The following is a 14,835-nucleotide window of genomic DNA, read 5'->3' on the forward strand; positions in this document are numbered from 1 at the left end:
AGAAGATCGCTTTGGTTACTGTGTTGAGAGAAGACTTTAGGGAGGCCAGAGCAGCGATGTCTTGGCCAGAGCAGGAGCTGTTACTGTAGTGGACTGGGTGACAGATGACCATAGCTCTGAGTAAGGTTTTGAAAGTACAGAAGGAAAGGTGAGGAAGGGTTTCAGAGCTACCTAGAAGGTGAAATAGGTCGTACTTAATGAGTTGATTAACGAACATCCACTGGACATGAAGGGAGGGGTTAGGAGTCATCTGCAGGTTTTCTCTAGGTCTTCCTGTTGGGTGGTGGTGTCACTCGGGCAGACAGGGAGTAACAGTTAAAGACAAGGAATTTTGAGGGGAGGGCGGCGAAAAGGCAATGGAGTGGGGAAATCATGGGTGATGAAATGCCCAAGAGCCAGGGTCAAGCAGGCAGTGGTTCTTAGGGATCTAAATTTGGAGGAGAAGGTAGAGCTGGAAATACTGGTTTGGGGCCACGTGCACTCAGATGACAGATGGGCTGTGCTATGGGTGTGCTTGGGGACACGCACGGAAAAAGAAGAGGGCAGGACATGGGGCAGGCTTTGAGGGCCTTCTGCAGTTCCTGGGGGAGGAAGAGCTGCCAGCCACAGGGGCAGGAGGAGCAGAGAGAGGCTGGAGAAGGGACGGGCTTTTGTGCTGGGGAAGCTGGGGGAAGAGAGAGGTGGAAGTCGGGGAGGTGGGTCCAGTGGGGTCAGATCCTGCACAGTGGTCCAGAGATGCTGCAAACTTGGCATCTTTACTTTCTATCACTTTGAAAGTTTAACATCTACATTGTAAGTATTTATGAAATTGCTGCATGGGTGATAGTGTTATCCTTGATAAATATTGAACTGAATTAATCAGTTTTGATGCACAGTAATATGTTCAAATAAATGTTCTTGGGATATGCATATTGGCATTTAAAAATATCTTGGCATTTTTACATAAAAAGGTGTCATATCTGTACAAACAGAATGCTTCACTGGTCTCTGAATATATTATAAATTATCAGGCAATTAAATAATATGCCAGACTCTTCAGGCTATATCATTATATCTGATAGCAGTGTGATTGTGCAGACTCACAGCAGTTTTGAGAGCAGGAAATTGTTACCCCCAGCGTCATTGCTGGTGAGCGACAAAACACCTAACAGGGATGTGGCCAGTGTGCTTGGCGCTGCCTGGTCTTTACTTGCAAACCCGCAATTTGCCTTGTTGTTGAACTTGCTGACACTGGGGTCAGAAATCAGCCTTGTTAGTACAGTAGAAATTGCCCAACATTCATTTGTTGAGTCAGTGTCAATGGGAAGTTAATAGGTCAGAGTCACCAGAAATTAATGTTGTTTGCCTTAGGGATTTGTTTTAGTGTTCCTTTAAAAAGACACCCTTGTTCCCATGTTGCTTTCCCTATAATTTTATGTTCTCCTTCCTCTTGGTTGAATTTGGAGATAATCCCTGCCTCAGCACATGGATAGACACACGCACTCGACTTGGGGATGGCAGCAGTATGCAAGAGAGTGGAAGTCTTCGACTCCGAGGGCCGGCCACACCCTCGTTGGGCCTCTCTGCAGCTGTGTGTCACTGCGTGAGGTATTCGGGCCTCTCAGCCTGTTTTCCGTGATCTGAAGTCGGGTGTGATGGCAGTTAGAATGCACAGTGCACATCAGGCCCCCAGGACCTGGCTGGCACGTGATCGGTGCTTCATTAATGGCAGTTATCACTGGCATTTCACTGCTGCAGAAAGACAGTTCTCGTGGACACCCACACCTGAGGTCCCTCCCCACCCGCCTCTCTCTCTCCTCTAGTAGTTTCAAACTGCAGTGGTAGCTTTGAGGAGCCATGTGGCAGGCACTGGCTCACTCCACCCCTTGGTTCTGCTAGGGCGAGTCCAGCTCCCCAGACTGCGGGCTGATCGTTCCCTCATGCCAGTGTAGCAGCCGTCGCCATCCCTGGGCCGTTCTGGACACTTCGGTGGCTCTCAGAGACAGCATTACCTGCAGCATCCATGCGGCCCAGCGGAGAGGGCGTGGGTTTTGGAGTCAGAGGGTACTTCAGAACCCACGTCTGCCCCTAACGCCAGCTGTGCAGCGCTGAGTGTCCCTTACTCCTCCCGAGCCACTTCTGTCTCAGCGCCCAGGACCATGGTCCTCACCTGAGAGGACGGCGAAGCTCAGAGAAGGTCTGTGGAAAGTAGACAGCCTGGTGGCTCTGGAGGGGCATCGTGGTTGTGCCTGTTACTGTTCTTGTCAATTCTGCTTGCTCCGTGGCTTTAAGTTTTGGACAAAGGACCCTTTTGAAATGCCAGGGTGTGCTTCTAGCTGATGGAATAGTTACTCTATTTGTTCATCCATTAAATATTAGCATTATTTTGTAGTGTCTTTGTGTTTCAAGCGTAGGTGTAAGTGCTGATCAAGTGAGATGCCTCTTTTCCCGCATAGAGCTTGTATTCTGATAGGGGGAGACTGCGTTCGCACGTGCAAACACACACACGCACACCCCCCAAATCATGGGAAATGCTGCACGGGAAATGCAGGAGGAGCAGCTAGGGAAGGCCTCTCTCTGGGTGTGGAGGGAGCTCGTGTTGAAGGACAGAGGGAGGAAAGGCACTCCAGGCAGAGGGGCTGGCTCTGGGGCAGCGGCATTCTGGGCGTTTCTGAGTCAGGAGATGCAGGCTGCGTGGCTGGGGCACAGGGAACGAAGGAGAGCTAGTTAGGGGCAGAACCGCCCTTGGCCGACAGCCTTGGGACTGCTGTCCATCCTGTCTCTTCTGCTTTAAACAGCAGACCTGAAAGCAGACCTGAAAACAGCAGACCTGAAAGCCAAACACCCTGCACTTGCATTTCACTGTGCTGTCCACATGCTAGTCACCCAGGTGATTTCCCACGTGACTTTGCTTGGGTGGCGGAGATCACGATGCCATCATCTTCTCTGCTGGTTCATTTACACTCCTTCAGACCCAGGGGCAGGGTCCCGTCCCAGGGACTCCGGCCGTGCTGCTGTGCTGTGGTTCCTCCCACCTCGTACTCTCTGGGAGGGGTCTTTCGTCGCATTTGCGAGGATGGGTAAGAGCAAGTTGTAGCTGTGGGGAGTTGAATTAAATGCAACACCTCCACCTTTGTCTGAAACAGTGTGTTCTTGAGGGTTGCTGCTGAGCATAGTCCGGTTTGAGTCTCAGCTGCACATGGTGAAGAATTCAAAATCCTGGCCTTCTCTTCCATCTCCTTCTCCTTTAAAGAAGCCTGGCTTTGTTAAGGAGTTGGTATGAGAATGATTAGTGCATGGAGAGAGAATGCAAGGTAAGTTAGCTTATTAAAAGGCTGTCATACTACTGAAAATGACAGTAAGTAAAATCCAGGACCAGGAAAACCCCACGTTCGACTCAGAAGGTTGAATGCAGATGTTCAGTCACAGATCTCGCATGGTTGTTAAAACCGAGCTGCATATTTGGTCTTGGTCCTTCTTGTGGCCAAAGGGGAGGAGAGAGCCAGGATTATGATTTGTGTCGTGCTTGAGATAAAATCAGCCAATCCTGAAGGTGGAAGAACTAGTTACTGCCGGCACCAAAGTGGAGGCGACTCCCCCACAGACGTGCAGCCTCCCTTCTCGTGCTGTGGTCCTGCAGGCCCCTTTCACCCAAGCAGTCAAAGGCTCCAGGCCATGGTCCAGAACATCAGCCAGGGGACACCTTTCTGTCACGTCCGTCAGTGGCAAGTGCTCATGCTTTGAGTCGTGCAAGCCTGGGCTCCTGCTCTGGCTCTGTGACTTCCCTCTCGTGTGTCCCAGGCAAACAGGTTGTCATATCTCTCTGTGCGCAAGTTTCCTTCCGTGTAAAAAGGCGCTTCTTAGTCATTTTGCAGCACTGCGTGAGATTTGAGATTTATACAAAGTACCTGAACGTAGTAGGTTCTCAGAAGAAAAAAACGTGGCTGCTGCAGTTAATTCTGGAAACGGACCAGATTTACGGCTTTCCTATGAGCACTGTTAGCCTAATGTTGCACATCAGAGTTTTGGACAATTATTTTCCAAGTCAGAATATCAATTATATCTGCTTCATGAACATTAAATGATATGGCATAGTGTTTAGTGTATAATTGCTCAATAAATAATAAATAACACTGTTACCATTTCTGTGCTGTGGTATCTCAAAATATTTTTGTTCAAGAGATAACAGTATGAGAGTACATAAAGCAATCCGAATTGCCTCTTTATGAGAAATTAAAAGGCTTCAGGGTTAGTGTTGTCCCTCTGGAAGAGGGGACAAAGCTGTTCCCGTAGCTGGTCATGTCACCATTCTGTTCATAGGAAACCATCCACAAAGGATGTCACTGAGTATGTGTGTGACGGGAAGTAGCCTGAGACACTCGTCAGCGGCCCTCTTCTCAACTGTCCAGGTGACCTCGGAAAGCTAACTTCCATTTTTCTATTTACAAAGACACGTGGCCAAAATGTTGTCGGACCTGAAAACCGCCGTCTATTTTGACCACGTTTGCTGCGTAATCACACAGTCAGCTAGCTGTCAGGCAGTGTCTCATGGGCCGGTGTGCCAGGCCACGTTCGTCTGAGGTATTCACGGGGAAACACTTTTCCCGTTTCCCTCAGGTCAGCGTCCTTGAACCTGAGAGGGAGGCTTGCATCTTCCCACAGGAATCAGTGGGGGAGCCCTGTGCACCCTTCATCGTGGTCATTAATTTGGATTCATATCTTTTCAGACGTTTGGGATTAGTCTTTGGAGGGGATGTCTGGAAGTTACTGCCTCTGAACCAGTGAGCCCCTCCCCCTCCCCCGTGTTCTCTCTTCAGCCTTTCCTCGCAGTGCCCTCTCTCCTCTCTCTCTGTCCTCTGAAGGATTCCTTTCCTCAGCTAATGGGATTGCATTGTTACCCAGTCTCAGACTAGGTGAAGAAACATGCATTTAAGTACACTTGTTTTTCTATGTGAATATAACACGTGCTGTTCTTGAATTTTGGGGGATTGGCAGCTTGAAGCCCTTACAGAACTCTGATCATGGACTTGGTGCTGATGGTTTGTTCGCTGTGCTTAGGGTGCAGCTACTGCCGATTTCTTCCTGTAGTCAGTCTCTGAAAGTTAATATGCATTGTGTAAATGCACAAGCTGTTTTATAGCTAGCTACATCTTGGTTCAAAAAAACCACTTGTTTCTAAGGGTGATTATTAATTTGATTAGTGAAAAGTCCACAGTGGTTTCATGATACTTCTTTCTACTTTCTTGAATGTGGGTTCTTTGGAATTGTTTTCTGAGCAGAGATTTCATTTCTTTTTTTCAAAGAGAAGATAACAGCTTCCTTCAATTGGGAGCTATTAAAATGGGTTATTGATCACTGGCATCTATAAAAGATCTTAGCACATTGCAATTTACTGAAGAGGGAGGCTTGGGTATTTATCGTGTGTCGGTAAAGGTATTCCAGTATCTCTCTTGACAAGATAATTAGGTAAAATTGCACATTTGGTGGACTGAATTGTAGGTGCAGAAGAATAAGTGGGTTGGGCGAGAGAGGAAGGAGAGTTGATTGAGAGGCTGTATTCAGAACCGAGCGGAACACGGGAAGTGAAAGTTAGGGCTGTTGCTGCCTGCCTGTTCTGTAGAGGAGTGTGTCTCGAACACTCAGGTTCTCAGGCGGTTAGGAATGAGGTGTGGTGGGAGAACTCTTTGAGAGGGTTGCTCCAGGGCAGAGAACTAATAATGCCTGTGTTACGGAAAGAGTGTGGTCAAGATGATTGTTATTGCAGGCATGTGACCTCATCAGTCGATGGCTGCTTTGCGACAAGGTGGACAAAGCCACACTGAGTCCAGTCCAGTCTGGACGTTTGGTCTTAGGCAAGTCCCTGAACCTCTCTGACCTCTCATCTAGTGGCTGGGATACCGAGGTGTACTAGTCTACCGCAGCAACCAGCCTAGCAGAGTGCAAGGTTTTTTCCCCCTTCCTCCATCAGGCATGTTGTTCTGCCTGCAGAGCTATGTTAAAACGATTCATCCTGGAGGAAGGGGTCACGTGGCTTATTATTACTGCTTTACTACATTGTGTTTGGACTTCAACTTGCAAATTATGAAGGAGAACCAGTAATCCCGTGTCACTGTCCACACCACTGTGCATACAGTATCTTTCACAGATGACTTTGCGTACTTCGCATAGTGATAGCATCCAGAGTATTTTCTGACCGGCCCTCCATTATACTCATTGTTTCTTGCACAGGCCTTGTGCTTTCTTGTCTTGATGCTTTGCTCATACTATTTTTGCTTCATTTCTCTGTGCATTGTCAAGCTCGAGTACTTCTTTTATGAACTCTTGTTATTGATTTCTACTGTTTTTGAAGCAAAAGCTGCAGTGACCCTACTCCTGATTGGAGTGTGGTTGTGTGCTGTTTGTCAGCCCCTGCTGTTAGTTTGCCCCGTTGTTTAATTCTAAGTGCGTACGCCTCAACTAGATTTTCACACCGCTGGGTGAGAGCTTGAAGGTGTAAACCCACCCAGCGTCGAGCGGACGACTCCACAGAGGACACCGCAGTTTTGTTTGTCTACCCATTGCTTTGGCACACGTCAGGCTCATGTGCTGAGTGTGCCCCACGTCCTACACACTGCTGCCTGGTGCTGAGAATCCTCAGGTGGAGACCATGTGGTACCCTCTTTGCCATCTAGTGGTCCCCAGCCTAGAGAGGGGACACACAAGGCAACGCGTAGTTAAAGCTCTCCGTGAGTACCCGGACAGCAGGGTACGCGGACAAGAAGGACAGGGACGTTTTTGTAGCCCACACACATTTTTAGAGATCAGTGTACTTTCGTAAATGTTCCATTATGTCTTAATAGAAAAATAGCATTTCTCTTGGAGTGAAAGTTAAAAGAGCATTTTAAAATTACTTGATATTTTGATTTTATAGATTAGTGCTGTTTTTCTAACTACTACCACTCAAATATTTTTAAACATAATTTGTATTAATTTTATTTACATAAACCAAAAACCTGGCTTGGCACTTTCTGAAAGTGGAAATTCTAGTAATCATGGTACCACGTTTCGAAGGATTGCTTTGAGACTGTGTGAAGCCTCACTTGGGTGCTGCCAGAGGACCCTCTTGCTCAGTGACCCCCGAGGCTGCTGCTAAGAGCCCGTTCGTGTTCGTGCGGAGGGCTGCCTGGCCCGTCCCGCTCGGGGCGTCGGCATCACGCTGGGCTGGCGCTCTGCGTTCTGTGCAGGGGCGGCACGAAACCAGCACTCAGCCCTCCCCGTCACCACCCAGAGTACAAACTGATTGACCAAACACGACTCCTTAAGGAACATTTTTAGTATGTTACAAAGACATCCAGATCAAGGTGGAAATAACAAGATACATGTTTTAATTTAAGTGGTGTTCATGACTACAGGTAATTCAGGGGTAAGTCCATGTACTATTCTTGCTGATTTTAATGTTATTTGAACTTGTATCAATTTTGGGTCTGTCCAGTATCAGTTCAAGATTCTTGGATGTCATAGTTATGCCCAAAAGTTGGGGTTGTTCCTTCCCCTCACAGATTCCCAAATTCCTGAATAAATAAGATATTTACATTTCTGTAATGAAGCTCCGATTTTAAATTACTGTTGTGACGTGAATAAATAATGCACAGTGGAAGTTGACAGATCTGCGTCCATGTCCTAACATGGACAAGCACCGGACACCTGTCCCAGCTGTGGGGACCGGAAGTGGTGCCTGGGGGCGGGGCGCTGTAAGCCCACAGGAAGTCAGCCGAGTTGTGTGGTACCTCGGAGGCATTAACACGTCTGCTCTCCTTTATGTAAACTACCTGCGTCTCGGTGGTTTACTGTCTTTGATTGAACATGAGGAAGGGACTTGTAAGATGTAGCCTTTCCTCCTGTATTTAAAAAAAAAAACCACCCTGGTTTAAGGAAAGAACCAGATTTTAACTCATTGCTTTTTGTCTCCTAATTTCAGTTTGTCCACAGTAGAAATTGAAAATCGGGCCCAAGCCCTTCATCTCTTTGAGACTTTGAAGACTGACCCTGAAGCCTTTCACAAGCACATGGTCAAGTATATTTACCCCACTATTGGTGGCTTTGACCATGAGAGGCTGCTGTATTATTTCACTCTTCTGGACAGTGGTGGCTCTGCAGATCTGGGGAAGTATGCCATCAAACCGGAAACGCACATTCGGCTGCTGAAGAAATTTAAGGTAGTTGCATCAGGTAAGATGGTCATTCCCCTGCTTGACCCCATTTTGAAATTAAATCTAGGGATTGAATCTTTTGTGCACAGTCATGTTCGTGCACCACGGCTGATGTCGATCTGACACTGCAGGACTTTGATGCTGCTTGTCTTTAGTTACTGTCTGTCAACGCCTTCACTTACGGTCAGAATCACGGACCAGAGAAGCTCAGAAACCTATTGAGACTCACCCCGTGGCTCACAGTGCACCAGGCACTAAAGTCCGATGTTACTAAAGTCCGATGTTACGGACTCCAGAGGGTTTTTTTCCTTCTCCCATTGGTTACATTTCACTTATGTAAATGTCAAGGCCGAGGCAGTTTACAGCAGGCACTTAGGCAGAATCGTGCTTTGGTGGAGCCTGACTGTTTAGAGCGTGTGTAGAGCTGACTAAAGTCTGAGCCTTGGCGCCTTTGATAGATTGTGGAAGTCATTGGAATGGTGTCTGCATCTTTCTGCTCATAATGAAGAAATTAAACACATTAGTGCCCCTCGAATCTCTGATACCTTACAATTTACAAGGTGTTTTCCAGTCTGTATTTATTTAGTACTCACAACAATTATGAGAATTTACTTCGGTTTGTCAGTGGCTTACTGAGTGACCAGAGCAGACCCTGGAGTAGACGCGGAGGACAAGGCGTCCGATTCCCTCTGCCTCTCAGCCATTGATGAGATGCCGGGCGCGTGACCCAGGACTGTAATGCAGTTTGGTGAGGGCCTGATACAGGAAGACCCAGGGGCCCTGGGGGCTGGAGAAACGAGGACACAGTGCCTTCTCCAGGGTACATGGGGCGGCTGGGGCTCACAGAGAAGGTGACTTGTTCAGGATCATGGAGTTGGTTAGGTTGCAGTTGGGACTAGAACTCAGATCTTCTGATCTGTCTAGTGGACAACTAAAGGATTTGCTGTCACTAATTGGTTGGTGGGTCTTTGCTTGTAGCTGTACAGAGGGCTGTGTGTGTGTGTGAAGCCTCTGCCTGTTGTACTGGAGAGAACTCTCTTTTCTTTCCATTAGGCCTCAATTACAAAAGGCTGACAGAGGAGAATGTGGACCCACTGGAAGCACTGGAGCCGGTCCTTTCAAGTCAGAACATCTTGTCTATTTCCAAGCTGGTTCCCCAAATCCCTGGCCGGGATGGACAGGCGCTTTCCCCCAGCTCCCTGTACACTGTCTGGTTGCAGAAGCTGTTCTGGTCTGGAGACCCGCAGCTCATCAAACAGGTCCCGGCGTCCACACCCGAGTGGCTTCACGCCTTTGGGGTCTGCGTGAAGTACTTGGATCGCCTCCACCCCGGGGACCTCATCACTGTGGTGGACGCGCTTACGTTTTCTCCCAAAGCTGTGACCAAGGTAACCAGAGAAACCGCTTGAAGTATTAATAATCGAACGTTTTAGAAGAAATGAAAGTTGTTCTCACATTCTGTCGGTTTTGTTTTTATTTGCTTTCTTGAAATGGGGACTTTATAGTGGTGGCATTTTAGTTTATTGCTAAGGAGGAGGTGTGTTGATTGGGAAATCACTTTCCTCTATCACACATCTAAATCAGACTTGTCTGTTCTAACTTACAATTAGATTTTATACATGTTCTTATAACATACCATTTTATAGTAAAGGCTTCACCCTGTTCTTTCCAGTTGAGAAGTGGAAAGAACCTGTACTCTAGTGCCCAGCTCACGTTACATGTGTTCAGCCAGGCTAACAACCTAGCTGTGGTTAAAGTGAGCCCTTAAGTAATTTCATGTGAATACCATGTAGAACATGAGGTTTGTCCAGAAAAAGTCCAGCCGTTGTTAATATAATGAGAATGGTTTGTAAGACATCAATGTAACCTGGCAGCCGACGAGAGTGGACTGGAATGTGCATGTGTGAACAATGACGACTTCGCTGTCCTAGTCAGAGGGGGTGGTAGACACCGTTGAGTGAGCGTGTGTACTTGGTGGCCGTCACATTCAAAACGAATGAGTAGAACAGCAAACTGCATCGTATTTTACATTAGGCTTGGACATTGCTCTATGGAGACTATGTGTACGATTCAGAGGCTTTGGGGGATGCAGAGAGTGCAGCGCAAATAAACGTGTGGCACGAACACCTCGAAGATGATTGACAGTCTGTTAAGAGTGACCCCCGTTCTGGAAGGCCTGTGGCAAGCAGGACACCTGAGACTGTGGAATGTGCATGGGCTGCAGTCAACAAAGATCTGTGACTGGCAGTTGGAACTGGAAGCTGATTTGGGCATTCCAGAAACTACCGTGCCCGAGATTTTGATGCAGGATCCTGGCACGAAACGTGTTGTGGCAAAATTCATTCTGTGGCTTCTGCTATCAGAGCAGAAGGAACATCATGCTGCAGTTGCTAATAACTTAATTCAGACCTCTACCAACGAAGGTTTCCTCAAGAATGTCATAACTTTGAAGGGGACTGAGGCGTCATTGTCCTGTGTACATCCTGTCTTGTATCTTCTTCAATAACTGCCTCTGTTACATAGTACGCTGCTGAATACTTCCCAGACAGGCTGCGTATGCCTTGGTGGTGGAATTACCCATGGGCATCTTCTGTGGTGCGTTTCCCACTGTCTGCTCTGTGCTCAGGACGGATCCCTCTAACTGGATCCAGTTCCTGCTCTAGATCCTTCTACAATGTACAGGCTCACTCCACATAGGTGATGTGGCTCCGTGTGTCCCCCCTTCCCCTCTCACCCCAACCACACTGTCAGGCAGCTGTGAGTCTCTCTCTGGCGTCCGATCTCCCAGAAGCTTCCCGGCCTCTGCTCTGGGCTGCTGGGCTGCACCACCTTCGGAGCCTCCTCTCCATCTGCTGGGGCCCATCTTTGCTCCTTGCTGTGTCCTCCCCCGTTGGCAAGTCTGCCTAGTACCCCACCCCAGGACTTTTGTTGTGGCTGATACTATCCTGAGAAATTGAGCATAAAGGCTAGTCAGTCATTCGCTTGGACGTTGGCGCAGGCGGAAGTTCAAACATCTGCAGGGGTGCTGTTTTAACTCACTAGATTCATGGTTGTGGATAGTCAGTGGCGTCATTCCTTGTTAGTGTGGTGTATGTCAGATAACCCAGTTGGTAACTTGGTTTTGAATTTTACAGCCACTGCTGTAAAAAGGAGATTATCATTTCTGTGGGGGTTTTTTAAAAGAAAAAATTTACGGCAATTTTAAGGGGAAGTAGCATGATATATTTAAAAAGAGCACAAATTTGGCATCCCATAAGCCTGACTTTGAACTTTGAACCTGCTGTTCACTGGTTCTGTGGTTTAGCCTCACGAAGTTCTGTTGGATGGCTGCCTCCGTGAGGCAGAGGCTGTGGCTGGGTGATCTTTGAACTGGATAATATTATTACTTTGGTTTTAATAGGTGAGGTCAACAAAGTTCTTGGGTAATAGAGGAGCCACAAGTGAACTTGAGCACATTTACTCCAAATAGGGCCTTTGTTCACACCCGCTGCACGGGGCTTTACCTGAGAAGTCAAAGAACAAGCAGATGGAGTCAAGGAACTGGGAGCCACTCTAAGACCTGTGGGGGAGAAGGGCACCAGAGAGCCCGGGCACTTCCAGTCCAAGCGGAGCAGCCTGTCATGCGTGGGGTGTGTCCAGCGCAGCGCTGAGTCTAATGGAGGAAGGCCAGGCAGGACCCTGGCAGTGAGAAAAGACAGGAGTCCCACAGACATTGGTGTGAGTCTCCAAGACCCAGAAGAGGTTTAAAGTCCAAGTATGTATTAGCAACACAGAGAGTACGTATTAGAGGAAGAGACTGACCCAAGTGGGGACTTGGAAGCCCAGGAAAAGGCTCCAGAACTGGGACCTGTGAACTGGCTGGAGTGAGACCAACAGATCAGCTGGGGCAATAGAGGGGCCTTCAGTCCTCCCGGGCTGGAGGAGGATTTATCTGTTTACATGAGGGCAAGAACAAAGCCTAGCATGAGCAGCCAAGGCCATAGCTGATTGTGGACTTGTGTGTGCAGGTGGTCAGACGGTTCTAGACTTTCCGATAGCAATTAGTAACTCGGGATTAAACTTAGGAATTGGATGTAGAGTCCCCTTAGAGTTGTCATTGTAACCTGTCATGTTGTATGTTTACAGCACATTCTCGTCACCTTACTTAACCTTGTACCTTTAAGATGTCCTCCAGCCACCTGAAAACGTGTGACACAACTGTTTGTGCACGTGTTTGGAGGAGAGGATTTGGCACTGACCCAGCGAGGGTTGAGGCCGTTAATGGTGGCATCACTGTCTCTTCATTCACACGGTGCAGTTCTCAGCAGGGTCATCTTTGCCACACCAGGGGCGTCCGCCCTGCAGTCCACAGGCCGCATGCGGCCCAACACAAAATCATAAATTCATTTAAAACATTATGGGATTTTTTGTGATTATGTGTCGTGGTGCATTTAATGTGTGGCCCAAGACAACTCCTCTTCCAGTGCGGCCGAGACACCAAAGGCTGGACGCCCCGTCCCAGAAGGCAGCTCCTGCTGCATCAGGGGACGCTATAGAAAAGCAAGACAGATGCATATTTGGAGCTGATTTTATATTTTTGGCTCAGCTTTGTGTCTTTCCTCATTTTATTATGGCATGCTTTTAGTTTTTTCATTCAGAGAGGAGAGTATAAAGTTTAGATACAGTGCATGTTTGCACTTGCACAGTGCCGTTTTACAGAGAGAGAGAGAGGGAGGGAGAGAAGAAAATTCAGACTGTGGAACAACCCACACGTGTCGGAAGACACATTTGGGAAAGGAAATGCAGCTGGATTTCTCCAAATCTGCAAAACACCAGATGTTCCCACAGCTTGTACACGATGCTAAATATAAAGTAAGTGTGTGTGGTACTCACGCACGGTGCGCAGTTTTCAGTGTGTACCCACACTGAGTTCGGACCAGCTTTGGAAAGAGCTGGTGGACTGCTTCTAGAGTGAACATTAAAAGCGCATTTGCTCTAATTCTAAATTATTTCTTTTGGTTCATTCCGGGTTTTTTGGTTCAGTTGTTTTCCTATTGCTTTTTCAATTCACTAATTCGTGACATTGTGGAGGAGACAGAGAAGTGAGTGGGTCGGCAATGCAGGAAAACTGTCAAAGAAGCTGAAGTGCCACTCAGTCCGCGTGTTCAGACCTGGCGTGGTCGTGTTGGGGGTGAGGGGGGCGGGGCTTGCGTGCCATCTCCGCCTGCTCACTCACTCCGGTTGCTGGTCCAGCGGCAGGCACAAGTGAGTGCTCCTCCTGCCTGTTAAGTGCCGCCCAGAACTTTGCTGGGCTCCTTCTCCAGAAACCCCAGGTAGTCCCGGAATTAGAAGAGGCCTCCTAGGACCCCTTATGGTGCTTTTCACCCTGGGTTGGGTAGGCACTCGCTGCCCTCATCATCCCCTGCCCCCCACTTGCACCGTCTGTTCCTGCTCCCACCGTTTCTGATGGGAATACTCTGCCTCCTTTGGATTAGAGCAGAAAAATACCTGGGAATCTCATACCTAGTTTGACCTCTGATCTGCAAGCATCATTTCTGTTGATATTTGAGCTACTGTATGGATGGTGTTTTTCTTTAGGCTCCTTATAGTTTCTACTTTTTGACGTTGCTTTCCGGGGCTGTGGAAACAGCATCAGGGACACTAGTTTCGTATTATGACAGTTCAAATTCTTGAAATAAGCAGCTATTTTCTCTGTTGTCCTCTTATCCAGACTGTTTGACATAAAAATCTGGAAGAATAAATTTATCTTAAAAACCATGATAAGACTTAAAAATCAAATTTATTTCGTAAGTTTAAGTGTCGTTCACAAGGCTGTGTTGTAGCTGTGCCTTCAGCGTCTTCTCAGTGCTAATGTTGTCTTCTAACTCAGGGTGGCGGCACATTACTTCACCACAAGGAGCCATCGGCATCTGCAGCCTGTGTCAACACGGGCAGCTAACACACGTGACCTAATTGCGTGAGAGACGAGTGACTTTCTGATGCATCAGTCCGGTGCATGTTACGTAGATTCAGATGGACTCACCTAGTACTTAGGCCTTAGTTACGTGCTGTATATAGTATTCATTGCTGTTGGTGACATTAAGATATGAGACATTCCCCTAAAAAACTTAAAAGGATGCTTTTTTATAGTAAAGTTATTAATATTGAGAGCCTTAATGAAATTAGAAATTCTTCGAGGGTAGGAATGGTGCCTTCATCACAGATTTTCTAGTTCCTGGCATGGTAGAAGCAGGTATTCTTTGAGTAGTTGTTTAAGTAAGAATTATTATCACAGATTGTTGATTCTTAAACCTCTTTATCTCCTGATGCCTCATATTCTTAAAAATTATTGAGGACCCTAAAAGACTTTTATTTATTAAGTTGATAGCCATTGCTATTTTTCATTAGAAATTAAAACCAAGAAATTTAAGAAATACTTGTTTAATTAATTTAAAACTACGAACAATAGACCCATTATACAATAGGTTAACAGGAATAGCATATTTTAATGAAAAATAACTACACTTCTGAAAGAAAAAAACTTAAAGAAATGTTGACATCATTTGACTTTAATATGTCTGGATGAATAGAACCTGTCTTTGGTGTGTTGGTTGAAGTAAATGAGGAAAATGCAGCCTTCCACAGATACGAGGTTGGAAAAGGGGGAGGAACACTTTCATAGACTGTT

The 14,835-nt window shown here is 47.1% G+C and overlaps 1 protein-coding gene across 1 annotated transcript in view; it reads left to right on the forward strand.

Annotated features, from left to right (window-relative positions):
* Window positions 1–14,835, forward strand: part of NBAS (NBAS subunit of NRZ tethering complex) — a 248,103-nt gene that overhangs the window by 166,429 nt on the left and 66,839 nt on the right. The window contains exons 42-43 of the mRNA XM_037035490.1: window positions 7,937–8,187; window positions 9,222–9,556. Of these exons, the coding sequence (XP_036891385.1) occupies window positions 7,937–8,187; window positions 9,222–9,556 (586 nt within the window). The remainder of the gene's footprint in view (window positions 1–7,936; window positions 8,188–9,221; window positions 9,557–14,835) is intronic.

The sequence above is a fragment of the Sturnira hondurensis genome, unplaced genomic scaffold (genome assembly GCF_014824575.4).
Source record: "Sturnira hondurensis isolate 20B ecotype Veracruz unplaced genomic scaffold, ASM1482457v3 Scaffold0022319, whole genome shotgun sequence".
In the NCBI taxonomy this organism is placed as follows: domain Eukaryota; kingdom Metazoa; phylum Chordata; class Mammalia; order Chiroptera; family Phyllostomidae; genus Sturnira; species Sturnira hondurensis.